We start from the raw sequence: 27145 nt of genomic DNA on the forward strand, positions 1-27145 counted from the left end.
ATGTAGCTTACTACGATGGTTATTTACGATATAAATTATTTTTATTCATTTATAAATACTGAAAAACTTAAGAATTATGAAAAATGTACATATTATTAACATAGAAATGCGCGCTTTGTTCTTAAAAAAAAGTAAATGATAAAATATAAGTTTTAAAATTAAACACTCTTTAAAAGTGATGAACTAAACACTAAGCGGAGGCACTAGAGAAAAACGAAACTAAAAATCTACAGGGGTTTATAAAAATTAAATAAAGTTTCAGAACTTATTTTCGAAAGTTAAATCAATGTTGAAAAGTGATTTCGTTAGCAGAATTTTCCACCCATCTAGACCCACAATACGGCGGCTGCATCTTCGTTTGATAAAGTGGAAAAGCGCTGATAGCGATTCGCATTGCGATAGGTTTTCGAGGGCGATGCACTGCTGGAAATCTGAGCTTGAACCTGAACTTGAATTTGAGTCTGATTTTGCATAGGCAATCCCAGCATATTCAAGCCAGATTTCAGGGTGGAATTCCTGCTATCCGTGGACATGGACAAACGTCTTTGATTACCATTCATCAAGGTGGAACTCAAAGGCAAGCCGACATCGTGAAAGGAGCTAATCGAACTGAAGCCACTCTCATCTTCGGTACTAGAACCGCCGCTCTGCTTATTACTGGTGGGTTTGATATTACTATTGCTGATGGCTATGTTGCTGGCGGTGGTCTGGGTCTGGGTCTCCTCGTCCGTTTCCACTTTCGAGGAAGAGGATGCCGTCGAGGAAATGGTGGAATGCACGGAACTGTCGGTGGAGCTGCGCAGCGATAGCCTCGAGTCTCGCATATTGTTGGCCCGCAGAAAGATCAATTCCGCATTGGATTTCCCAGCCGGTGACGCCGGAGACGCCTCCAGAGTGGCATTCATGATGCTGGTGGAATTGTGCAATGGTGGCGTCAGCAATGTCATCACCGAACTGGTTTTTCCCTTGCACAGACGATGATTTCCCGAGGGTAGCGAGGAAATGGAGGCCAACGAGTGACGCGGCTGTGTGAGATCCGGTTGCTGTTCCGACGTGTGCAGCAGATTTCTGATGGTTCTGGCCAATCTGAAAGCCTCCTGGTTTAGCTTCTCCTCGGCAGCCTCCGGAGCTGATAGACGCGCCTTGCAGCCGCCACTGCCTCCGGATTTCTTCGGCGAACGGCGCCTATGTAAGGTAAGGAAATATGATTATTAATTCTGTATAAATTTTCTTTTTAAAATCTCTGCTTACCAGGTAAAATCCTTGAAGGCATTATAGCTTCCAGCTGGTGCAATCGTCTCGTAATTATGCTCCTCATTCATGGCATGCATTGATTTATTCAACATCAAATTGGTACTGCTCCGGGCGCGTAGATATGATGCAGATCCGGCACTCGAGGCGTCATCATCATGAACATCGCTCTGCAGGGAGGTGTTGCCCACGCCATGGACATGATGTAGACTCTTGGAGCGAGCAATCTGTTCACCATTACGATGGGTCTGCTGGAGCTGTTGCTGGACCTGGTAGCGTTCGAAAAAGCGTGCCACCTCCTCCATCACCGCTCGGTACATCTCGCAATTGGTTTCGGTCTGGAAAAGAGGATAAGTTAGTGATTAGTGTTAGGTTTTTGGAACTATTTTGGAAGTAAATCTTTACTCTAACTTTCCATAAACCCATATTTTTCAGATTACACTTTCCCAATAAGCTTTTAAATCAAATATTTTAATGCCATCACTGAAAAATCTACCATAAATCTTTAAATAACCGCTATCGAAACTGACTCTGGCTAACTCATCTTGCATTTTCCCCTCCCAACATCGATAGCTTCGAACCAATATGCCAGGTCATTGCTTTGACACTCTGATAATGCATTTGAACCGATGACTTTAATTTATTATTTATGTTAATTGTAAATGATTTTGCTTGGCAGCAAGCGTTTGTGGAGCAGCTGGCCATCAGCAGCATCATCAGCCTATAAAAACTTTCACTTGATTTGTTATCTGTCGCCTCTCTACTCTCTACATTTCACTAAGCCATTGTGCTGCTGTGGGTCTTTGGGCCATTCCAGCATCTTTTGGTCATGTGGTGTGTCGCTTTTGGTTAACTTCTGTGAGCCAAATTGTCTAATTATCAAATACCATTCGAGTCTATGGCGCTTGCCAAATTGGCAGAGACCTCAAAAAGGCGTTAAGATTCCCGATTGCCATCACCTGGCACACGCCCACCACCTACCAGGCCATTTGAAAATTGTCCAAAACGGGCTGGCTATATATATATATTTGCGGCTTTTTGGAGAGGAGGGCTTCACACGATGCCAAAATAGTTGGTGTCTGGCTGATTATGTAAGTTAGCGATGCAGTTGTTGTTGTTTTTGTTGCTGCTGCTATTGCTATTGCAACGCTTGAAAATTGTTGCTAATTTTTCATTGGACGTTTTTCCGTTTTCGGAGTTTTTCCTACTGCGTGTTAGCAAGAGGTTTTCATACGAATTACGAATTGTTTTCGTGTGTCTGAGATTTATTTGAAAATTATGTGGAAATTGTTTGGTGCCTCTGCTACTCCTCTGCTGCTGCTACTGTATTTGATTTTCGATTTTGTTATGGTTTGTTTAATTTCATTAAGGCCCAAAGTGTTTTTAGCCATTGTCGGGCAATTGGAGCTGAGAGGATTCGCACTTGGAATCCGATTCCGATTCCGATTCCCATACCAATTCCAATACCAATTCCGATTAAGATTCAGATTCGCTTGGCTTAGCGTAGCGCAGCTTCCCCTTCAACGCATTTCCTGGCTGCCACACCGGTTTGTTCAGTTTTCGTATATCTTGGGGGGTACATAAATTAAAAGTGATCCCCACCCATCGACTCCATCCACCAACACTCACAATCAATCAATCAATCTTGGTCCAGGGGTACCCACCCACGCCTTCATAGTTTTTCGATTTCAGTTTATGTTGGCGAAAAACAAAAAGTTTTTTTATGCGGTTTTTCTGCCTTCTTCTAACCCAGTTTTCCCACCTCCCAAACTGTAGAAAATATTTATGTTTTCTTATTTTCTGGTTGCCGTTGCTTTGTTTTCTTTTGCAATTTTCCAAGGCGTTCCAAGACCACGCCGGCTTTCCAAGTCAACTTCATTGGGGCGCTCATTTAAAGCGCATTAAATCGAAATGAAAGCGTAAATATTTTCGCTCTTTCAGCGGCATCCGTTGGCTGATTATGCGTTGCATAGATAGCCATAGAATCGCCTTGAATTGAAAGTGTTCGGAGGAGAGAAACTGACCAGCTTGGATCTCACATCTCACGCTGAAGGTCATCTCATCTCCTTCGGTTTCGAGTTCAAAGTTGGTTTCGGTCAATTGGGAGCAAAGTCTGCTTAGTGAACTGGTCTAGTTTTCGGATTGGGGGGAAAATCACAGCCAAATAGGAGGGAAAACTAGCCATTGAGCAAGAGAAAGGTTAGCTTGCCTTTTGGTGGAAATTTGAAATTTCAATTTTCTTCTTGATGTAGCTCGCTGATAGTCAGTTAGGGATCATCATAAGCCAGTTTTCGTTTAAGAAATATAGCAAAATATTTTTAATCACCTTCTAAAGTGTATTTTAAGGCAGTTTAAGTTAATTCTTATACCTAAAAAATAACTTTTTCTGTAAATTTCTCACCACCTCTTGCAACCTTCGATCACTTCCTCTTCCCCCAACCTCAGCCATATACCTATAATTTGTAAATTCTTCTCAGTTTCTTTAATCAATTCAATCTCAATGAAAGCCTCTCAAATACCTGAAGAATTTTCCTCAATGCCCAAGTCATTTTTATTGATGGGCCAACTTATTATTACACACCATATAGATAGCAATCAGAATTGTTTGATTCAATCTCTGGGCGCTGCTTCTCACTTTTACGGTGAAGTTTTTTAAGAAGGCTGATAACCCGTACCAGCTCCATTAGCAACCTTTCGGTGAGGAAGTATAAAATTAATGCAGCTGTTGGCCGAAAGGAAATGGTCGAAAGACAATGAAAGACACACGATGACCAAAGAACAAAGGCAAATATATATATATACATATATAGAAGTAGTCGGCCGACCACACTGCGAGTCTATAATTAAGCGTCAGAGAGGAATTCTGCCGCCTAATTGCGATGGGGCAAGGCATTTGGCCCTAACTGAGGAGGAACTATGGGGGAAGGAAATGGTGGCTCGATTGGTGCACATGGAAAAAATGAGGTATTAAAGGTAAGTATATGTTATTGAATATATTTTTAACAAAATATATTATAAGTGATCTTAATATTATATCCAAAATGTAGTAAAAGATCGACTTGTTAATGTTTAAGTCGAATTAGGAAGATAATTTGAAAGAATTCACATGAAAACCTAAGGAATTTGTGTTAATTTTGAAGTTTATATCCCTTTTATGTTTGTTTCTTTAATCATGTTAGATATATATCATGTTAATCATGTTATATAACTAATCTTATAAACGAACTAATTCATATCATTTAAAAGTTCTTGAAAAATTCATCTTAGTTATCATCTTAACTCTCAGTGTAACAGAACCCTAACAAGCTAACCCCGTCTAGTTACGGCTTCGTTCCTTACATCTCTCGTACATTTCCATTTCCATTCCGATTCGAGTAAATTAAGCGTGAGAACTATTTAAATAAAAAAAAAAAAAGAATGCTAGCTGGAGACAGGAAAACAGGTTGATCCAAGGAGGGCAACAGAAGTCGGTTGGCCAAAGCAGATCGAGATTGAGATGGGGTTGGGAGTGGGGTTAGCACTTAACATAGTTTCCTCCATAGACGAGAACAGAAATCACAAGTCACGTTTGTGTCTTGAGTCTTTTGTTAAGCTGGGGATTTATTTTTTTTATTTTGTTTTTGTTTTTAAGCTAAGCAAGCTGCCTTTCGCCGGCTCATTTACTCACCTGTTTCAATTGCCAATGCAATGTATCCACCTGATTCTGCAATATGACAGCCTCGACATTTAGTTGATGTTGCTGTTGTTGGTTATGGTGCTGGTGATGATGTGGCTGCAACTGCTGTGGCAAGTCATAGATGTGGTGGCTGGGTGCGGCCAAGATGTTGGAATCCTGCAAATGTTGTCACAAATAAATACATATATGGTTAGAGTTGAAGAAGAAAAAACTGCCTGGAAAAATGCGCGTTAAATTGGCTGAGCACAAAAAAAAAAAACGAAAATTGCAATTTGAAAAATGTTGTCAAAGTGTTGGACAACCACCCAGTGGCTGGCTCGCAGCAGCTCGCATTTAATGCGAAATCAAAAAATCCCAAAAGCGGAAAGGCACTGGTTTTTACACTAGCCAGCACAACCCAACTTGTACAATTAATTAGAGAAAATTATTTATCCTCCTCCTTTTGTTTTTTTTTTATTTATTTATTTTTTTTTTACATTACTCTTTACTAACTCTGACTGCTTGAAGTTGTAAATTTCTGGTATACTTAACATTTTCCACATTTATTAAGGCTTTGGCTATGAGATAGCTGGTCAGGCGCATAACCCGTTTGTCTTTGGCCAAAACCATGTTTTCATATTACTTTGTTTTTAGTTTTGACCATTTTTTATGTTCACGGTTTACTTTTTCTTTTATAACATCATTTTTTCAAAGACTTTGACCCACAACTCGAAAAAATAAATGGAGGAAAATAATAAAAGAAGCACATTATGATGAATTAAGAAAAGTTTTAAAGTCGGGAAAGAGACTTTGAGTCTCTTTTTTACTATTACAAAATATATATATAAACTTTTATAATAGCTACTTTCATTACATTTTTTGGTAGACTTTTTAGGGAAAAACTTACAGGAAAACGTTTAATGAAAGTCCAAAATGAAGTTACAAAGTTTTCGAGCATTGAGTTCAGCTTATCCTTTAGGTAATAGTAGAGGAAAACTCCCCCTCTTAGTTATCACTAAACAAACCATTAATAAGCACTTTAAAAACAGTAAACAAACATCAAACAAAAGAAAAAACCCGAAAAAGACAATTACTCTTGAAGTTGCAACATAAATCACTTGCGGTCTGACCTCCAGTATTTGGACCGACTAATGTTGTAATCTCTTTTAGCCCAATTTCCACGCCCACGCTCACGCCCATTGACCAAAAGACAAATTACCGAAAAAGGTACAAATAAAAAATGGAAAAAATAAAATTATGAATTTTCATCAAATTTGATTGCAAATGTTTGCTTTTCGTTCGCTCGTTGCTGCCACAAACTAAATTATCATTTGCGGTTTTCCAGACTACCACGCCTACCCCTACCCCAACGATGCAGGGAAAACCAAAAATGTGGTCAGCTCAAAACTCAATTTGGTGCAATTTTACGCTTGTTAATTAAGCTTTTTTTCCCCGTTTTTTAGGCTTTGATTTATTGATTATAGGCATAACGGGGGGCTAAAACTGGATTTTGGGGAGGTAGTTTTGGGGGGAAAAGATTGCCCGAAAAAGGAAATAAATAAATAGTAGTTTAAAAACAGATTTAAGAGCGTGCTTATTGGCTATATTAATGCTATTTGTTTAAAATATAAAATCCATAATTATAGTCCAAACGGTCATATAATTTGTAGGCTATTTATTTTTTCATCATTTTTCCGCAATGCAAACGTTAAAGGAAGAACATAAATACGAGTTACCTTTACTTCCGGAAACTAGTTGAATCGCCTTACTAATCCAAAAACCCTCTTCATGTGAGCTAATAACATTTCCATATTAGTTTCCCATTAATCCACTTTTCCATTTTCTGCAAAACTGAACTAATTTTCATATGAGAATATTCCCAGAAATCAAGCACAGGTTTCTTCCTCCTTTCAAATTCCGGAATTACTTTTCAATTTTCTTGTTTTTTTCCATGCATTTTCATTAAGCTTGTGTTAATTAGAAATATCTTTGGATAAGCTAAACATGTTCATTTCCATGGCAATCTTAAGGGAGAAGCAATTACGTAAAGTATAAAAAATTCCAATTCTCATGTAATCAGTTCTTAACTTTGGCTCCAGACTTTGGCCAACATAATTGGTTTCTTGCGAGGCCAAGACTCCCACATTCTCGACTCCAACTAATTTGCATGAGCTGATGGCGGCGGTGGGGGAGTTCAGAATCCAAACGAACTAATTAAAATGCGCGTTACAATTCACAGGCAAACAAACAGGTAGAACAAGAGATAGTTAAGGTCTCTGTAGGAATGGGGAAATAACTATATGCATAGGGAGCTGAGGAAAACTAGATAACCTCATTCCGGAGCCAAGACTTTGGCATCTAAAACTTTTCCGTTTTCTTTGTTGGCAAACAAAATGTCAATGGCAAATGCAATTGCAGTTTTCCAGTTAAGAAATCTTATATATTTACATAGATACCTAGAAACTAAAATGTCTACTTAGAGGAAAAGCCAAGGAAAGGCATTTAATTTGAAAATAAATACAGTGTTGTTCACAGAAGTAGTTACAAAAAAGATAATATTTTAATCTAATCAACACCTTAAACGTTATGATGAAGATGAGCCTAGTAAAAAGATTTTTTATACGATCTGTTTTTTATGACAGATAATATCATGAAGTTTTCTTGTTTTTATGAATTATTTTTCAAATGTTCTTTAATATAACTTTAGTTTATTACTTTCCTTACCCACTGTATCTACCGCTATGAGGTCACACTCTGCACCCTTTGCCCCCAAGCTCATCAATGTGCTATTTATATGTAATGAAATAAAACCGCCGCAACAAGCAGAAGAAATCTGCATTTCAAATAGGCAGCAGCAGCCCCGGCAACAACAGCAAAGGCAGCTAACAATTGCATGCTCCAGTAATCTGCAATTGAAGGAGATAACCAAGGGGGAGTAGGGTAAGGGAGGTGTACCAGCAACAAGTGTGCTAAAAAGGGTTTCCACACACGCAGAAAGAGAGAGAGAGAGAGAGAGGATGGCCAATTCCCAGGCTTCGGCATGGAACTTGGCTCGTCTCCATTACCAACTTCGATGTCGTTGTTATTTAAATTGTTTTGCACTAGAACCAACGATGCAGCGGGTAGGAGGGGAGGCAGACTGCATGTGTGTGGGTGTGGCAAATGGGGGAAAAGGGTCAAATAGCAGTTCACGCTTCGCTGACGAGATCCCCACAATCTCCAACAGATCCGCTTCGGTTTATTTAGCCTGCTCTATGAGATCACAAAATGAAAAAAAATTTCTGACTAAATAACTAAGCCCATTTGGCGGCTCACAATGAAGCTGCAACAATTAAAGTGTTGCAACAGGAAGTGGAAATGAGGGGTTGTATATGTAGCAAGAGGCAGGAAGGCAGACAGGAAAGTGGTTAGAACAAAGAATTATTTAAGTACTATGATTAAAATGTTGTATTAAGGTTTGATTATAATAAGTTCTGGTAGTGGAATTTAAACTACTTCTTAAACTTTTACTTAAAACTTAAAGTTTTCTTCAAGACTCAAAAAACTTTCCAACCAAGGTCTACCCTTTAGACCATAAAAATTGCAAAACCCCTGACTAAGTGCTAGCTAAATAATGTAATTCATCCTCGCAGACCAAAACCCTGACTAATTCGATTAAGGGCTTAAGATTTTGCATTATTTTCCCTTTTTTAGCCATGCCTGGCACACTTTCGGCTTTAAAACTTCAACTTCCCCTTTGTATAATTTTCAAGGCAAACAAAAAGGGAAAATGTAAAGATAAAAATGAGCTTGAAAATATTATGCCATTACAATGAGATGAAGCTGTAATGAGTGGGTGGAAATTAAAGGGAGGGAGGGAGCTGGGGGTCTGTAAATTGCATGGATTTGCTCAGCAATTTGTGAGCTGCTGGCGCTGCATCTATCTCTTGGCCTGTCCCAAATGGAATTCAACTTTGAATGGAGCGAACTTCATCCATACACCAGACAGCCAGCCAGCTAGCCAGCCATATGGATAATTGTCATTATGGTAATGGCCATAAGATCTGCATTTGGCACGACTTTCTCACATGACAAAACCAAAACTAAACACAAAACAATGACAAACTTGAATTGGTTTTTTGTTTGTTGTTTTTCTTGCTGTTGGCAATCCAAAAGATTCGCTGATTGCTGTTTATTATTACGATGGCTTTTGCCAAGGAATTTCTGCGCATTTCTATCGCAGGTTTTAGTTTTTATCATTTTTTTTTCATTTGTTTTCCGTTTTCATTTTCATTTTGTCATTTGCACGGAAATTGGGTTAATTTCAAAACAGCATTTTAGCCGTATCCGACTTCCTCGCACTCGCAGTCGAACATTTGAATGTTGCGTGACGTGTGCCCTCAGCTGGAACTATGTTTTCGATGTTTTCGATCAAAGAAAAAAAATATGAGTAGCTGCTCCGATGTTGTCTTTGATGGACTGCAGATGGCGATGGAGACGTGGATATCTGTCAACGGATTTGACCTTCATTAAGCCCAAGCTTGGCTGATTACCTGCAATGTGCCAAGTGCCTATCGCAGACCATCTTTGACTTACACTTGCAGAAATTGGAGACACATTTCTGATATATTTATTATAAGCAGGAAACTATAACAATTTCTTATAAAATCAGAAAAATGTCGAATCAAATTTGAACTAAATTCGACTATAAACGTATAAACTTTGAAATAAGAAAACGTATTTGTAATCTAATATATTCTCCTATCTTTCAAATACCTGTAAAATTCTTTCTTTATCTCAAATTTCTATCAAATCTATACACCCCCTTTTTCCCAGTGCACAGTCAAAGTCTCTTCCCGTATTTTTAAAAAACAAAACTATTCCAACTATTCCCCGCCAATTGCATTGACAGTGAACCAAAACCAACAATCAGCAATTGCCGACTGGGTTGGCTTTTGTTTGCCTGTTGTGTAAGCTGATTTGGTTTAACCGGGCGGCGGGTTGGTCTTGGTTAAATGTGTTTTAAATGGCCATCTAATGGGGCTCGAACGCAGCCCTTTGTTATGTTTCCTCATTGTTTTTCTCTCTCCCCCTTTCAGGCGCACAGAATCCCCACCTTTTTGGTTTTCCCAGTTTTAATCATTCACCTGCCTTCCTCTTTGTGTGTGGGCGTTGGCTGACACGCCCCTTCTTTGTTGGTCGCCCTTTACGCATAATCTATTTCAATTGTCTGACCTCCCAATGTTTGTTTTTAGGCCAGTCAGTGTCAATTTCTGTACATCGGTTGTGTACAAATTGAAAACGAGTTAAAACTAATTTAATTATTTTGATTTTGTTTTTGTATATTTTATACAAAATTGAGTTTAATTTAATTGATTTATTGTAAAGAAATTATGATAAATTATTGGCAATATTTGTTAAACTGGAAAGGAGACTTAAAGGTGTTCAACGCCTATCATTTTTTGCTAATTTGTTTTTGTAAATGCTCGCTGCGCTATTCCACTAACAATTTTTCGTTTCCTTCTTTTCGCTTCATTCCGTCGCCAACTGTAATTTCTTTTTTTTTCCTGGATCATCCTCGAACACTTGCACTGAAATTCATTATTTTTAACTTCTGTGTGCCTTTTACAGTTTATTTCGCAGTGGAATTGCAAAACTGTTTTTCTTTCTCTCAGTGCAGAGCTGCAAACCAACACAAAAGAGTCCCTAAATATGTGCACTCTTTCTCGAATTTGTGTTAGTAAATGCCATGTTTTAAGGCAAATTTTAGCAGCCCTGGTTTAAATCGTTGACAAACAAGAAAAAAATATGATTATTTTATTATGAAATTTGTAGTGCATTAAAATGATATATCATAAAAAAGCACGCTAAACTTTACTTGCATTAATTTAAACAAATTAAGACATAAAAGCTCATATTTATTCACCAAAAATATAACAAAGTCATACACAAAAATGATTTTGATTGATGATAAACATTAAATAAGACACCGAAAGTTTTTCCAACTGTCAAAAGCACAGGAAAATATGTATCTTTGTAAAGTTTGTTCTTCTGTCAATCAGTCAATCTGTAATTCTGGCCATTCGCTCGTTACTGCCATCTGTCAATCCTGGCCTGGTAAGTTTATACCCACCAACCTTTCCGTGTAAAACTCCGTAAGTTTGGCCCGTAACTTTTACGGACAATCTGTCTGTATTTACCCAAGTCCGTAGCCCAGACCGCTGGCTGTTTGTCTTTCCACCTGGCCGTGTCAATGTTAAATGAATAAACTTCGTGTTAAAGAGATATTCAGGTTAAAATGTTTAATTATTTTGGTTAATTTTTGCTTATTATATATGTTATATGTATATTTTTTAATAGTAATCTAATAGTTGCTGTTGATTTTTCTTGATATTATTTAACCTTTTATGTTTATTTTGTCGATTTAATAAATATTTTTTTTCAACTTGCTCTTTGTCAATCAATTTTCAATTCAATTTTTGACCAGCTTTTGGTACAATTTTTAAGCTCTTGAGGTAATTTCTTTTTTCTATTCAAAAATTGGTCAATTGGCCTGCGGCTGAAAGTTGCAAGTTGCTTTTTTTTTGCAAAATTCAAGGGGTTGAGGTTTTCTATTTTTTAACGAATTCGCTTTGGCTCCTTCCCTAGGGCAAAATCACTTGAGAAATGTTTTTCGAGAGTTTCTTTCTTTCTTTTTCTTAGAGCCTCGAGAATGTTTCTTGCAAATCACGCAAATGGATTGATTAAGCCCCTTCGCAAATTCGATTAAACTCGCTGTCCGTGAGCAACTTTCCGTTCTAATGAAGCCAAAAAGTATATGTATATGTATATGTATAGCCCCCCGAGAACTCAATTGAATTAATAAAGAATTCTCGCTTCCCCCTCGTGACCGTAGCTGAAGCCTTTTCTTCACGCCAGAGATTTTGGCCAGATTCGAAATGCTTTCTGACGTAGCTCTGATGGCTAGCCGTTCGAATTGGGTACACGAAAATTAAATTTTCCGATTTGATTGAGTGCGAAAACGTTTTTCCAGTCAGACTTCGTTCGTTCCAAACTCATTTTCACAGGGAGTTGGTGTTTGTAGCTCACTTCTCACCGTGGGCCGAAAGACTTGTTTTTTAAGCATTATTCCATAAAGCCATTGGCCTTCGGTGACCAGGTAAGAGTTGTTTAGAAAAAATATAAAGGGGAGGGGTAAGGGTAGAGGGGCAGAACGGAAATGCAAAGCGACAGGCAAAGTGCGCAAAGAGCGGAACTGGAAAATTGTGCTTGCCTATTGACGGATGGTTTGGGCCAGGCCAGGCCGGCCAGACCCGAACAGAACAGAATGCTTCTAGCCAATCTACCTGTTTTTTTTTTATCACCTCAAAGAGGAATGGGTAATTGCATTCCCTTCCTCATTTTAATTTGACCTTTACTGGAAACTAAAGTTACTAAGCTTTGGTATAGAAGTATTGAAAAAGTTTGGAGTAATGAGAAGTTTATTAATTTTACTTTTTTTTAAAATGAAAATTTGGTTAATTTCTTAAACTTTCTTGGATAAGTTTTCAATTTAAAGTTGTTTTTCGAAGGAAAAATGATTATTTATTACCCTAAACTTAAAAACTGATTAACATTGGGATATTATATGACATATATTAGGACATAGATCATAACTAACTTAACTTAGCAATATAAAAGTTGGAAGATTTACGAAAAGCTATCTTAAAGTTTCAAAAAAGTAGCATCCTATTATTTTTTAAGGCCTTTTCATCTTTTCTAGCTTAAAAATAATATAGATTTGCCTTGAAATAATGTAAATATTATATTTTCTTTAACTTTTTTAAAGCATTTAACTTATTTTTCTTCAAAACTCTTTAGAACCTTTTCATTTCCCCTCTGCCACCTACATTTCCCCCTAATGATTAGATTATTTAGAATTGATTTAGTAACTTTAAGGATTTTCTGCAGCTTTGCCTTTACCTTTATTTACCTTCAGGATTTTCCTGCTCCATTAGCTGCTATTTTCATTGGCTTTTCCTTTCCAGCATTTAGCTTCTTTTTCTTTTTATATCTTTGTGTGTGTGTGTGTGTGTGTAGAGGGAGCTTTGTGTTCTCATCAATTTAATTCACTCAGCAGCAAGAATTCACAGTTAAACGCATTCGCACGACCGCTCCTTAGGTTGGTAGGCCGCCCAAGACCCCCCCGCATTGGCCACACCGTTTTATTAGCCACTTTGGCTGGCACGTTCTTTTTAATTTTCTGATAACTACAAATAGGTTCGACACTCGTGCAGCAAATTTTACCGCTGCTTGGGTTAGGAGACGGGGGTTTTCTTCGGGAGGAGGCAGAGGAGGCCTTGCGGCATAAAGGGGACTAAAGTCTGAACGCCCTCTGCATACATGATGAGCTGAACGGAGGTTTCAGCACGACTTTTTTTTTTTTTTTTTGTTCTTTTCGATTCTGGCTGAAGAATGATTTTATTTATGCGCCTCTTGTGGCAGCCACATAATTCAGTAAGAGTGTGTTAGTGTGTGTGTGTTTGCAGTGTAACATCAATTTGTGGGCTACCTCCTGCTCGAGCTCCTCTCAAATGCAATTTAATTGGGAGCAAACTCTATGGCCCACTCAGTCATTCTCTTTTTGCCCAGCTAATGTCAAGGATTTCTGGATTTTTCTTTCTAAAACCAAGTTGGCCAAGTCAAGGTTGCTTGGTGTGAGGGTGGTTGTACCCAGAGATGAGATGGTCTCCCTGCCAGGTGAGACACTTTAGTGCCCCAACACGCTTCAAGCGTTTGCGATTTAATTTTACGATATTTCTTTCTGGCTTTTATTTTCGTTTTTCTTTTTTTTTTTTTTTTGTATATTTTTTTGCATAATTTTTCAACTTACGCTTAAAGTTTCAGTTCACGTCGCCAAACGACCGCAGCGAACTTCAACATTTTTACATTATTTATCAAGCACGCGATTGTTCCATGTGAGCATCTTCCACCAATTCATTACGTCGCATATATATTTCGCTTTTTTATGTCTTTCGGCAAAACTCTTTTTTGGTTTTTACTGTTTTTGGCAGAATTCACTTTTTTCGGTGTGTGGTTTGTGTGTTTTTTTTTTTTTTTGGGCAAAAAGGTTCAACGAACTGAATACAAAAGTATATCAAAGTTCAGTTTGAGGTGAGAAAAGCCATTTGAGAGGAATGTAAGCCAAGTGGAACAGAGGAATTCTATAATGACAGTTTTGGTTATGGAGGGGGGATGATAATATAATATGTATGTTAGATTATTACATACTTTAGTCCATATCTTGATCTATTTATCAGGTATAGTATAGTATAGTAGCATAGTAGTATAGTAGTATAGTAGTATAATAGTATATAGTAGTATTTATATCAGCAAAAACTGATAAGGTTCGATTAATCTTTTCTTTTGTCCTTTGAATTTCCCTTGAAATATATTTCTGTTTAGGTAATATTTAAAAGTATATAAAAAATATTATAAAACTTCTCATTTCTCATAAAGAAGAGGTCCTAAAATTGATCTAACATTAAAATATTTGTAATATTTTAGTATGTTGATTTTCTAATATTTATCTTAACTAACTAGATAAGCTTAATGTCTGTTTTTTCGGTTTCCTTTACAAAATGAGTCATAAACCATTCTGTTTAGTTAAAGTTTAATAATTACTGAACATTTTCCATTTCTCATTAAGAAAACTATTTTAAATATATCTAAAAATCCGATTATTGGTAATATTTTAGATTTTTGCTTAACTAATTTATGTCTTTATTAACCAAGCCAACTGAACGTCTGTTTCTCTTTCCAAATTGAGTCATAAACTAAAGCTCTCTCAAAAAATTTTTAAAAATAACTATCATGTCCTCGTTTCTGTTTAGTTTAAATTTAATAGTAAGTTAAAAATATTGTAAAATTTTTCATTTCTCATAAAAAAAGCCTTTAAATTTAATCAAAAATCAGAGTATTTGCTTAATATTAATAAGTTGCTTAACAAATAAACTTTGTCTTTACCAACTAAACTAACTACTTTTCTATTTTCTCTTCTAAAATTACTCATTTTTGCACCAAAACTCTCTCCAAATAGTAAAACCTAAACAGGAAAACATATCTCCCCCTTAGATCCCTGTAAATGCAATTAAAATTCCCCAAAAAAAAACCAATCAACCCAAGATCACCTCTAAGATCTACTACACTTAGGATATCTCTGCAATTATAGATCAAAATGCCTTGCCACTGCCGAACACACCTTATATACATAAATGCCCAACAACACTCCCTAATCCAATGTCTAACGCTGATTGTCCAACCAAAAAAATACAAAAAAAAAAAAAGGTAAAAAGATATAAACTGAGGAAATCCAAGAAATATTATGCACAAAAGAGCGCCGGCAAGAAAAGAGTAAAGCGAAAATTACATAATAATTCTTTTTTATGTGTCTGTCCAGACCATTCGTTTGCCTTAGCCGACGACTTGCAAAATATATTTTAAAATTGTTTTTTTTTTTTTTTAAGCAACTTCATTTTGCTGTCTCTTTCTAACACTATGTGTCCGTCCGTCTCTCTCGTTCGGCTGTTTTTATGCTTGAAAAATTGGGACAGCAATTTGCACGCTTTTGGCAGCAACAACAAAAAAGCATTTCGAATCAGTTTTTTGATTCTAACGGAAGTCGCTTGTTGTTGTTGTTGTTGGTAATACTTTTTGGCCGTTTTCAACGTGGCTTGGGCGCCGCTGATGACCCATGCTAATTGGCTAATTGCGTTTAATTGCCTCTTAGCATATGGCATCAGCTGGGAGCCGGGAATTCGTTTGTTAATTATAATATTTTTCAATTTACTTTAATGTGGCCAAAGTAAGACGGCTCATTAGCGTTTTAATTTTGGTCAACAGGGGAAAAAAATGAAATTTAAATCTAAACGGAAAGACAGGAAGTGAGTTGAAAAATTGTGGTGGAAAATGTGGGATTTATTCTTAGATAGAAACTCAGATGAAGACATTAAGGTGGTTATGATTTTCATGGAAAAGAAGTCCCACTAAGAACAGTTTTAATGAGAAAATTAAAGATTTTTAATAACTTTACCTTTGAAGAACACAAGCAGTTCTCCTATTTTTGCTTTAAATATCAAAACCAATCAGAACTTCCTTCTAAAAACTTCTCAAAAACAATCCAAAAACTATTTGTAACTTAATATCTAATATCCCTAATATCTCTCTAATCTCTAATATCTAATTCCTTTTCTTAATCATAACATTATTTAAACACCAGCTAGTGCCATAAATTCCACACGAATTCCAGCCTGAACTAGAACTTTAAATGGCCATAGAGAGAAAGTCTGGCCATCAACACCAGGATGGCAAGATACTTCTTCTCTCGGTGTGCTTGTTGCTGCAGCAACTCAATTCATGAGATACTTTTCAGGCAGAGCCAGTGCTAGAGCCAGAGCAGAGCGGAAAAGATACAGATACAGATACAGAAACAGAAACAGTAGCGGCAATTAAAATATTGTGCATGGCAAACTGTAAACCAAGAGATTTATGAGCCACCAAAAAGGGATGTGGCAAAAAAAAAGATGGAAAATGGATGTGGAAAATAGACACGACGAGTAATGCAAAACTAAATTTAAAGAGCCCGCCCCTCGCCTTGCCTGCTCCTCCCGCCCCTCCTGCGTGTGTAATTTATGTCGCAGCCAAAAAAGATAAATTCCGAGCCCAAAGTGGGGAAATAGAGCTATAAATGTTGCTGCGACTGGCGAAATGCGATACGGAATGATTAATTTGATAGGCCCTCCTCTAACCCTAGAGCAGTGCGAAAAAGCCAGCATCCAGCTGAGCGCTGTTTTGCTTATTAGTTTGCGTATCTTGCGGATACTCAGTGGTGTTGCTACGGCTGCTACTCGGACTAGTGCAACACGTTGCATGTCAATGGCCATAATTAAGCATGCGAAAACGAAGCAAATGAAAACAATGCGGCCAGACCTCACAGGCCCCATATACGCCCCCCTGCAGAGCAAGAAAAGAGGAGTAGATTTATAAGGAAACTAACTAGCTTAATGGGTATTATTTTTAATAGTTAAGTTATCTTCGATAATTTAGGCTCTAAATAAGTTGATTTATGGAAAGAATTACCAACTTTTTTAATATAAAATCTATTTTTTGAATAAACTTTTAACTTTCTGTAGAAAAACTGAAGTCTTAAACATAAATAGAAGTATTTAAGTTGCATAAAATATTATGACAGCGTTTAAAAATATATGAAAAATATTTTTAATTTTGTAATTTCTCATTCAAAAAGTCATTAAAATCTTTAATTACCAAATAAAATAAACATCCTTCGCCCAGTGCAACTACATTTCCATCTCTATTTCTCGCATTTTGTGCACTTCTCTTGCCAGTTTTCCATGCATTTTGGTGGCAGCTCTGTTGGCCATTTTCATTAATGGTCTGTAGCTGTAGCCATTGTGGGGTGCAGTTGCCACCCCTTTGGCCCCCTCATTTCCCCCTTTTTCGTGATCCCCTATCCCCATTCCATTGTCTTGTTGGTTGCATTGTTTTGGCTGCATTTTGATTTGAGCCACAGCATCCACAGATATGCCTTCGCTTTTCCTCTGCACTTCTACCGCCCCCCTTCCTCTCCCTCTCGACACCCTGGGGCTATCATTATTTCAATGTTCATTGCTCGCTCTCTTTCTATGGTTTTCGTTTTGTTTTTGCAATTCTTTCTCTTTCTGTTGCATTCTGTTGTGTTTATGCAGGCAAAGAATTTGCAACCTCGAGTCGAGATCTTTTTCCTCTGTCACTTGGGGCATCATTTCCATGGACCACCGCCCACTCAACAGTGAGCCGCCGCCCACCTCCTATTATTGCCCCATGACCTTTATAAGCTGCGCTGTTGACCTTATTTGTTGTAGCTCTTTTTGGGTGGCAGTGGGTGTTGAGGGTGGCTCTGCTTTAAGTGAAGCTGAAACTGTACAACTTAAGCCCTGAAATTAGGTTCGGTTATTTGGCAAATAAAAGGTTCAGGGATTCTCCTAAGAAGGGTAAATATATTAAATGATGGGAATATATAGTAAATTTAAATATTTCCGCTTTACTGACTTTTCCCTTTTTCTTGCTTTTCACACGCTGTCTTAAGTTTAAGCCCCCCCCCCAGAACTCAACCCTTTTCATTGAAATTTCACATTTTCCCATCAAATCTTTCTCTCGTTGACCCCCTTTTTTTCTTTCAACTTGTTTAAAATACGTTTTAGTCTAAACGCTGTTAATTTTGCTGTTACGCTTCAGACTACGCATCAAAGGAAAACTTAAATCTAGATAAAATAATCATTTTTATAAAGAAAAGTTAGATGAGCAGAAAAGCAAAAACAGTTTCACCCAAAAAAAAGAAAAGCCAGGGGAGTTCCTGCTTTGATTGCGTCTTCAACTTGACACATGTATGTACCCCTGCTTACATGTAATGGGAGAATTCAGCAAATGAAGACAAAGAGACAAGCAACAAGAAGAAGAAGAAGAAGCAGCAACAATTGCTGCTGTTGTCGAGGCTAGAATTTATTATTTCCGCCAGCTTTAAAACTCCCCTTTTTTCAGTATTTTTTTCAGTTTTCTGTTTCTGTTCAAAAAGTTGACAAGCAGACGAAAAAAGAGAGTAAAAGGGGTAAAAAAAAGGGGAACATTCAACAGGTACGCATGCGCAACGCTATGCGTCATGTGCAACAGTAAAGCTTCGGCAGAAGAAACTTTTGCTAACAAAACAGTTTAGTTAAAATTTTGAAGTATTTCTTGATTTTTCTTAAACAAAAAAACATTTTAGGTATATCTCTTATTTGTATTAATATTTTCTATAACCTTGTTATAGTACTTGTTATAATACTTTTTCCATCTTACACATGTTAGACTGTAGTCTATGCTGATAGCCGAGGGTGGTTGCTGAAGGGGAACGCGGACAAACGCAGCGAAACGCGTTCACTGCGGGTCCATCGCTTTTTTTTTATATTTCGTTGATGTTTTACTTGAATTTTGGTTTACCTTGTTGTAGTAGCTATTGTTGTTGTTGTTGTTGTTGTTGTTATTTCTATTTTGTTATCGGCGCAATTCCGCCTTTTGAAATTTGCTGCTCTGCTGAGCGTTTTTTTTTTTTTTGTTTTTTTTTCTGCTTCTGCGGCCTTTTATGTTGTTTTTGTTTTTACACTTGATGAACCCACTGTGAGGCACCGCTAAAACTGCAGAAAGTCAGACAGAAAAGGAGAGAACTTGTCTCTCTGGGGTTTATTATATATGATATAGTCATGGTCTGGCAGATTCACGCTAACATACATTGTTTATTAACCAGTCTGGCTTACCAATTTGGCACTCAAGGTAAGGGAAATTCTAGGAGCTTACGAGGGTTTTTCTTAACTTATTTGAAGTTTATCATATTGCATAACCTATCCCTATAAGCTATACCCTATTTTCCCGAACACCACTGTACTTTCCAGGTATTTTCTTAGCCAAAACCATAAACCCTCATAACTTTCAGCTTTTCTTTTCGTTTACTTTCCTGCAAAATAAACAACTCAAACGAAAATATTCTTTTTCCCAAAAATTTAAACAAATAAATTTAATTATCTTGTTTTGTTTACTTTTTTTTGAATGGTGAAAAAATTCCAAAAATATAAGAAAGAAAATTATAGAGAAATTCATAACGTTAGCGCATGCCAAATAAGTCTGAAATAATTTCTATCTGCATAATTTATGTTCGCATTTGATTAATTGAGTTAATAACGGAATGTTATAAATTTTCGTGCGGCAGAGATATTGCTCTCTTTAAATTTCAATTTAAAGTAGGATTCCCTATTTTTAGACTTTTCCCCACTGATTTTTCCAGCAATGCCTCCTCGTATATGAGGCAATTTTTTTCAATTACCCAAGCTAATTGCACTTTACTTTACCCGTTTTCCTCGCACTTTCAAAGCATTTAAACGATTGCCCAAAACGCAAATAAAACTTGACCGACCAAAAGGAAAAGCAAACTTTGCTTAAAAACCAGTCCTAGTCAAACTCAAACTATTTCAATGTGTCAATCCAAAAGTGTAGTTTGGGGGGGAAAAAGTTGGTTGGAGATGACCAAATATTATGGCCAAATAGTTTCCGGCTTGGGAAAATGCCTAATGAGACTGTGACGATGGCGATGGCGATGGCGATGAAAGACGTTTTCATGATCAGGCCAAAATGCAAAATGGCAGATATCTAGCTGCACTCTGTCAGTCAGTCAGTCAATCAGTCAGTCAATCAAGAGACTTTGCCAAATCGAAATAGTTGGCCAAGATACCAGACTCTGCCCGCCTGGGTACCAGCCAAATTGGAATGCCAATGCAGACACGAAGCTCCTTTTAAAATATTTCCCAAATTGTCTTGACAGTTGCGATTGTTACGGTTATTCAATCTCTCTCAAAAATAAAAAAAAGATATAAAAGAAATTGTTATGATTTCTTTAGCATCGCTTCGGCTTCTTCTTCTGTTTCGACTTTATGCATTTCATTCATCATTCCTTTTAGCCAACTGTATGAATAAAACATTCAAGCCAAGTTAACCCATTTCTGCATTTATCTTCTCTTCTCCTCTCTCTTTTTTTTTTTGCCATGCAATTTTTGCACGACTTGGTCGAGTTGGCTATAAATAAATATCACACTTGTCGAGGAAATTCTCTCTTTTCTGGCTCACGATTTATGTGGGAGAGCTATCCCGGGAATATCGGGGTGCTATGTCCGACGGGTGGGTGGTGCTATGGCACCATCAACTCCCTGATGCGTTGTGCTGTGGTGGCCAACACCAAATGCAGCAAATCAACAGACACATTCATTTTATTCCTTCTGACCCGGACACGGAGCACACACTTTTGTTTTTTAATGCAGCTCCATCAGTCTTGACCAAAAAGTTACCTGGTAAAAGTCTTTTTTTATGGCCTCGTCTAACGTTAAGTGGACGTAATTTTTTCGACTGAAGTTTTTAGGGGTTTCTAAGCTGCTGAGTTTGATTTTTTGACTAATTTATCTGAGATTTTCTGTTTTTATATTACTAAGAATTTTGTTTCTAATTTGTAGTCACATTTTTGATTAATTATACCATATTTTTGGTGGTTTCTGATGGTTTCTACGTTGTCCCTTTGCTATTTCCACAGATTAAGTTCTTTATATTTAATATTTAAGGTTTTCTAGTGATTTTTTACAACATTTTATATCGAGTTAGTGACTTAGAAATGTAAGTTTGTTAAATATTTTCATAAAGAGTATTAAAAACTGCCACCCAACCAACTTAACTTTTTCTTTCACGCTTCAAATATATCCACTTTTTTCGTTGCTCTTTGCGTAATGCAACCTGGGGCAAAGTGGCGTCTGCACTTCTGCAACGCCCCCTCACCATTTCTCCAACCCTCCCCTTTGGCACCATCCCTGGTGGCGTTGACGATTGACGAGCAGATGGAATGAAATTGTGGCCGAATGGCCGAGAGCACTCTTTCCATATCCCCCATATATATATATCCATCTATCTATATATCGTATATATCCCAAGTGAAGAGGCTACAGGCGATGATGCGGTGATGAGGCCTGGGATTTCCAACAAAGTGCTCTAAGAAAATTTAAGTTTTCCTTTCTTTGCGTTTTCAGCCAGGGAAAATGAATAAAATATAAAGATTTATATGGACATCATTTTGAATGGGAACATGTGAGAGGAAATTTGCATTAGTTTATGGAGTTTATGATGAGCCAATGAACTTTATAGTTTGGGAATTTAAAATAAGGAAATTCTTGAAAAAGCAACTTTATTACCAGAACCAGATTTTTTCAGGTCTACTTTTATAAGTTTTTTAGTTTAATTCTTTATTGATCTGCGATTTTGATCTTCTTTTTGTAACTTTCTAAAAATCATGAAACGTTCAACGTTCCAATTTATGATGTGCTGAATATGGACTATTTTTGACCCCATTTTGTAATTATTAAGTCGAAGTCAGCTTTTTAGTTTTCTGATTTATTGAAATCTTTTGCCATACTCATGCTACTTTTTTACGCTTCGTCTCAATCTGTACTTAGTCTCTTGATATACGATCCCTTATTATGCTCTGAAATTGCCTTCAATTACCCTAAACGTCAATTAGACTACCATGTAATACTCCTACTACACTGGTCATGGTCTTATAAGCGACATAATAAAGACATTTCAGCGATATGACAATCTTTAGGCTGAATGACAAGGGATAATGATGTATGAAGTATCTTATGGAGAGGGCGGCGTAGCCAAAAATCAAGGTTAGGAAATACCAAGCTTGGAGTAATTATGAATTGAAATTGAGGCAGTTGTCATGCAAATTATAATTATTCATGGCCGGAGATATAAAATAGGTATAGGTGTTAGAGTTTTTAACATAAAATAATAACAAGCGAATTTCATAATATTTTTATGTTAAAATATTAGTAAAATTGTTTACTTTTCTGTGTTTTTTTTAGTGTTTTTTAAGTTGAATGTTTTTATCATAAGTAAAAGGAACATCAGCTCAAACTTTCCTGCTAGTTAGTTACCGTAACTTAACATAACTTCACCAAGTTAATGCCATATAGATTGGGTAATAACCATCGTAAGGTCAACGTAATTTGACTTCTATTCACGCCTGCCAGCGATGGCCATTGTAGTTGGTAAGTCAGCTGTCAACGAATGCGGTTTTTTTTCCTTTTATACCGCCAACCAATTGAAAGTGAAAACCCGATGCAATGAACTCTCCTCTTGGCGGGAGGATGAAACCGTGGAGCATGCAACTCCTACACCACAACTTGCTGCTGAAGTATCAACTCAATAGGGAAAGCAGCAGCTGCGTTAGAAAAATTCAAATTATGCGACAACGGAGCCATTCAAGTGTGGCCAAGAGGCCGCAGCAGCAGCAGCAGCAACAAAAACCGGCAACAATATCGAGTGACAATCATAAAGAAAACCAAAAGAAACGACAACAAAAGCAAGCAGGGGAAAAAAGAAAATATTTTTATCTATAAAATAAAAATAATAATAAGCTTTGTTGCTACTTTTTCTCATTACGTTTTATCGGCAGCTATTAAAGCCGCAAAATCTTGGCGACATTTCGTAATGAGGCTTGGCATGGAAGGGGTCTTTAAGCCATATCGAATTCCCTAGTAGTTGTAGTTTTGCATGCCCAAGACAAAAGGCCATAAACTTGTTGATTGTCCGTTGCCATGGCTGCCAATTCCAAAACGAAAATCGGTTATATATATAGCTGCCCCTTTTTTGGCCCGGGAAATCGCCACCCAAAAGCCAATCATTAAATCATGGCCTGACCTTTTGCACGCAGTCACTATTTCAAACGCCCTAATGAATGCTTTAAGTCCAAAAACGAAAAAAAAAAAATAACAAACATAAACATATAAGGAGCTGAAACAATTCTATGGCTAATTACTGTTTAGGCCAAGACCTTGCCAGAGCATTTTCTTTAAACAAAAGTTTTGCTTTCGATGTTTACGCTTAAGTTTTCAGCGGAATCGGTGGGTGATTATGGAATATTTTGCCTGAGAACCAAACTACGGAAATATTGTGATTGTTCGATAAGGTCAAAAGGTGGAGGGTGGCGATGGCTGATGAAGGCAGAGGCCTTCAAGTCAAAAAAGGAAGTGAAAATGGTAGGTGGAAATGTGAGATTTTATCGAGGTAGAGGAAATATAAAGAACTTTAGTACTTAGTGTTTAGAAAATATTTAAAATTAGTAGGGGAAAACTGTATTTTCCAAATCAGTTTAGCCTTTCCTTTAATTCTTAATTTTATTTAAACAAATCTTTAGAAACCTTTCCCGCAGTGAGTTACCCTACTGCTAATGTTACTTTCAATTCCACTTGATATCCGATGCTGAGCTCGTAGAGGCACTTAATAAATGTTACATATTCCCCCTCCCACTGCCAACTATCCCCCCTTATCACCCTTATCAATGCCAAATGAAGTTTGCTCTCCAATCTCAACCCACACACACGAACTTCGAGCACTTTTCGCACATAAATCAAGTTGACCTTAAAAAATCCAGCGAACAAAAAAAAAAAAAAAACTTTGTCATAACAAAAACAACAACTTGAAGACGCCAAAGGAGGCAAAGAGTGGGGCAAAGAGAGGGGCTGCTGTGGCAAAAGGAGAGGCTGTCAAGGCTACGTGACAAACAACAAGGTGACATAAATATCCAGTTGCTCCAAAAAGGAAACTAAACATTTTTCTTCTTTTTTTTTTTTTTGCCAAGGCAACATAACAATGAGCAAGGGAGACAGGAGGGAGATGTGGAGCAGAGTGAGAGGGGAAACGGAGACGCGTTCCAAGCAATGAAAGCATAAAGTAATACAGTGGGGATTCGAAAAGAGAAACATTCTGGAACTCGAACTAACTTTGTCTTCAGCCTTTTTGATATCAAATTTAACATTAAAGCTGATATCTGATTACCTCTCTCAATACCATAATATTAAGATATTGTCCCAGAAAGCCAGTAATCACTGTACTAACCTGCTGATGTGTCGGCTGCATTGGCCAGACGAGATTGAGATTCCTGGCGGATTGTGCCGGTGGTTGTGGCTGTGGATGCTGCTGAGTGGCATGTGGCGGAGGAGGAGGCGGAGGGTGGCTGGGTGGCAGAGCGGAGAGCAGCTGATTAGCGGCGCCAAAGTGTATCATGTTGGCGGTGTGACGACGTGCTGGAAGAGCCGGTGGCGGTGTAGAGCAGGGGGAATCCTGTTCGCTGTCTCTTTCTAGTGATTCCTGGTTCTCCACTTCTACTTGTTGTAGTTGCTGTTGTTGTTTGGCCTCGTTTGTTTGCGGTTTCTTGGGCAATGTCAAGGAATTGTTGCTGTTGTTGTTGTTGCTGCTGTTATTCAGCGAAAGCGAACGCGCAAAAGAACTTTTGAAATAGCGACACGGCATCTGGAAATCAAAGTCAAGATCCGTTGACTGCTGCATATTTGTTGTTGCTATTTTCTGCATATCTATCGCTTAAAACAGGAATTTTTATTTATATTTTTCTTCTTTTTTTTTTTGTGTAGTACTTTTATCTCACTATCTTCTTCTTCTTTTTTCGGTCTGTTTTAAATTGGCATTGTTGATGTTTTCCTCTTTACTTATTTTCCGCTTTTGGACTATTGCATTTTTTCACGCACTCATAAGCTCACTTTCACACACTCACACACAAATCAATTGGTTTTTGACACTCGAACGAATTTTTGCCAATTCAATTTAATAGAAATTCAATGGAAATCAATTTCAATTCCTGCGATTTGATTTGCGCGCGCGTAGCACTAACAAAACTTATGAAAAAGCCGCAGCGTTATTCGTTTGCGTCCGATCTGTTGAGCTTTTTGCCGGAGAATGAAAAAACAATTGTAATAAAGCCGCTAAAAACGAAGAAACATGTGGAAAGGGAGAGAGAGACAAAATGAGAGAAGTTACCAAGACAACGCACTATGGGACTGATGACGATTTCTGTTAGCTAAAAGTAAGCTTACAAGTATTTTAACATGGATGGTAACATTTATTTTAGCCTTTCAAAAACTAATCAAATGTATTTTGACAAATTATCTCCTTATGTGTTAAAACTTTCAACTTCTGAAGTTATTTCTTGATATCTAGTAAATGGAGGCACTTATATATTTTGGTCCATAAAAGTTTTCTTTTGCCCATAGTGGAATACATCAGAGACCTCAGTGAGAAAGAGAGCTCGATCGGAAGTGCTCTCTTAAAAAATGTTTGTTAGCTGTATTCTCTTTTAAAGATACTTTTACAAAAATTAGGTCTTTCAATATGTCCCCTCTCTAAAAAAACTCTTTTAAAACTTTAAAACTTTAATGTTAGTAAAAGGAATTCTTATTTTACTTTTACTTATTTTTCTAAATACATCTAAAAACATTTTAGTTGCTCTCATTATACCAGTCAGTCATACATCAGTATGATTATGTTCATAACAAAATGTCAACTTTTTTTTTTAATTTTAGTTATTTTATTGAATTTTTAATTTATAAATACTTAGCACACTTTTGGGGATCACCGAAAATGTAAGATATCATTGAAGTGCTGGCCTTCTTAACTTTAATGTTAATAACATGACGAAAATCTTTTATCATTCATTTAAAAGTAGGCTACATATTTTTATGTAGAATAAAACTTTATAATGTAATAAAAGTATAAAATCGAGTACAAAACAAATAATTGCAACTAAAAAATATTTATGATTATGATTATGATTATAAAATAGTTTATGTTTTTATTGATGTAATGTGCAAGCCATATAAAACGCAGTGGACTGTTTTGATTATTCAATATTTCTAATAAATTAAATAATTATTAAAATTTAAATTGGTTAAAATTAATTTTACTACAAAAACATATTAGTATATATTAAAAAAAGTCTCTTAACTTTACAGATATTTATATTTACTAATAATCGGAGAATCTTTTAAAGAGTAAACCGCCTGTCGTTACTCCGCCCCCAAAAAGTCATTACAAAATAATTTCATTAGAACTAATAATATCACTTGAGCTATCGAGTTTTTTTTATGATTTCCTCCCTTCCAAGGAGGCATTAACACTCGTTCCCATCCAAAGGCGACCCCTCCGGTACCCCAGCTATGTAAGTAATCCCCGGCCTAATTCCCATACCTTATGTGGTATCTAAATTGGGGGGACAGGTTGCCAATCAACTTGATTGCGCTGCGCTGATGTTGGGCCCTGTTTATCTAGCTTAGGGGCAAGGATTTTTCGGCTTTTATCATAACAGAAGTTCCTAAATTCCCTTTGATGAAATGCACATAACCCCCTCTGACACATAAAACGAAGAAGGCAAATTTGGTTGATAGTTTTTGATCCCTGAAACCCGTGACCCAAAAGTGGAGACATTCTATTTGGTGCTTCAAGGGAAAAAATTAGATTTGCAAATGTTTAGCTAAAATATAATTACCATCAAATGAACAAAATTGCTTATTAAAATCCTTTTGCAACGTGACCCCTTTGCCACTAAAATAGAAAAACAACGATTAGTCAGCATCAGACGTAGTGGTCTAGTATAGTGGGTACTTAGTATAGATTTCTATTTTTAAGGCCCCACGATCCACTGTTGCCATGTGCGCATGCCCCTGCGACTTGCCGTTACATAAGCCTTATATAAGAGATCCATGCGAGCGAGCGGGATGTACGTATAGCGCATTTGGTTCTCTCGGTTCTCCCCCTAACGAGCTCCCCCTCACGCTCTGCCCCACCGATGATGGGCTCCAGTCA

General features: G+C 37.1%; 1 protein-coding gene across 1 annotated transcript; it reads right to left on the reverse strand.

Moving 5' to 3' along the window:
* Window positions 1-19: 19 nt before the first annotated feature.
* On the reverse strand, window positions 20-25350 carry LOC108109817 (homeobox protein 13). Its single transcript, XM_017218547.2, has 4 exons — window positions 24389-25350; window positions 4919-5083; window positions 1252-1589; window positions 20-1185 (listed from the first exon to the last, which is right to left on the reverse strand). Exons 1-4 carry the CDS (start codon window positions 24860-24862, stop codon window positions 327-329), a joined length of 1836 nt encoding a protein of 611 aa, XP_017074036.1. The 5' UTR covers window positions 24863-25350; the 3' UTR covers window positions 20-326.
* Between the last annotated feature and the right edge of the window lie 1795 nt (window positions 25351-27145).

The sequence above is a fragment of the Drosophila eugracilis genome, unplaced genomic scaffold (assembly GCF_018153835.1).
Source record: "Drosophila eugracilis isolate 14026-0451.02 unplaced genomic scaffold, ASM1815383v1 contig_1104, whole genome shotgun sequence".
Classification (NCBI taxonomy): Eukaryota; Metazoa; Arthropoda; class Insecta; order Diptera; family Drosophilidae; genus Drosophila; species Drosophila eugracilis.

Coding starts and splice junctions, on each gene's coding strand:
- LOC108109817 (XM_017218547.2), bottom strand. CDS start 24,862: ATGCAGAAAATAGCAACAACAAATATGCAGCAGTCAACGGATCTTGAC. Junction 5,084..24,388: donor TGCAGCCGACACATCAGCAG/GTTAGTACAGTG, acceptor CAACATTTGCAG/GATTCCAACATCTTGGCCGC. Junction 1,186..1,251: donor GCCTTCAAGGATTTTACCTG/GTAAGCAGAGAT, acceptor TACCTTACATAG/GCGCCGTTCGCCGAAGAAAT.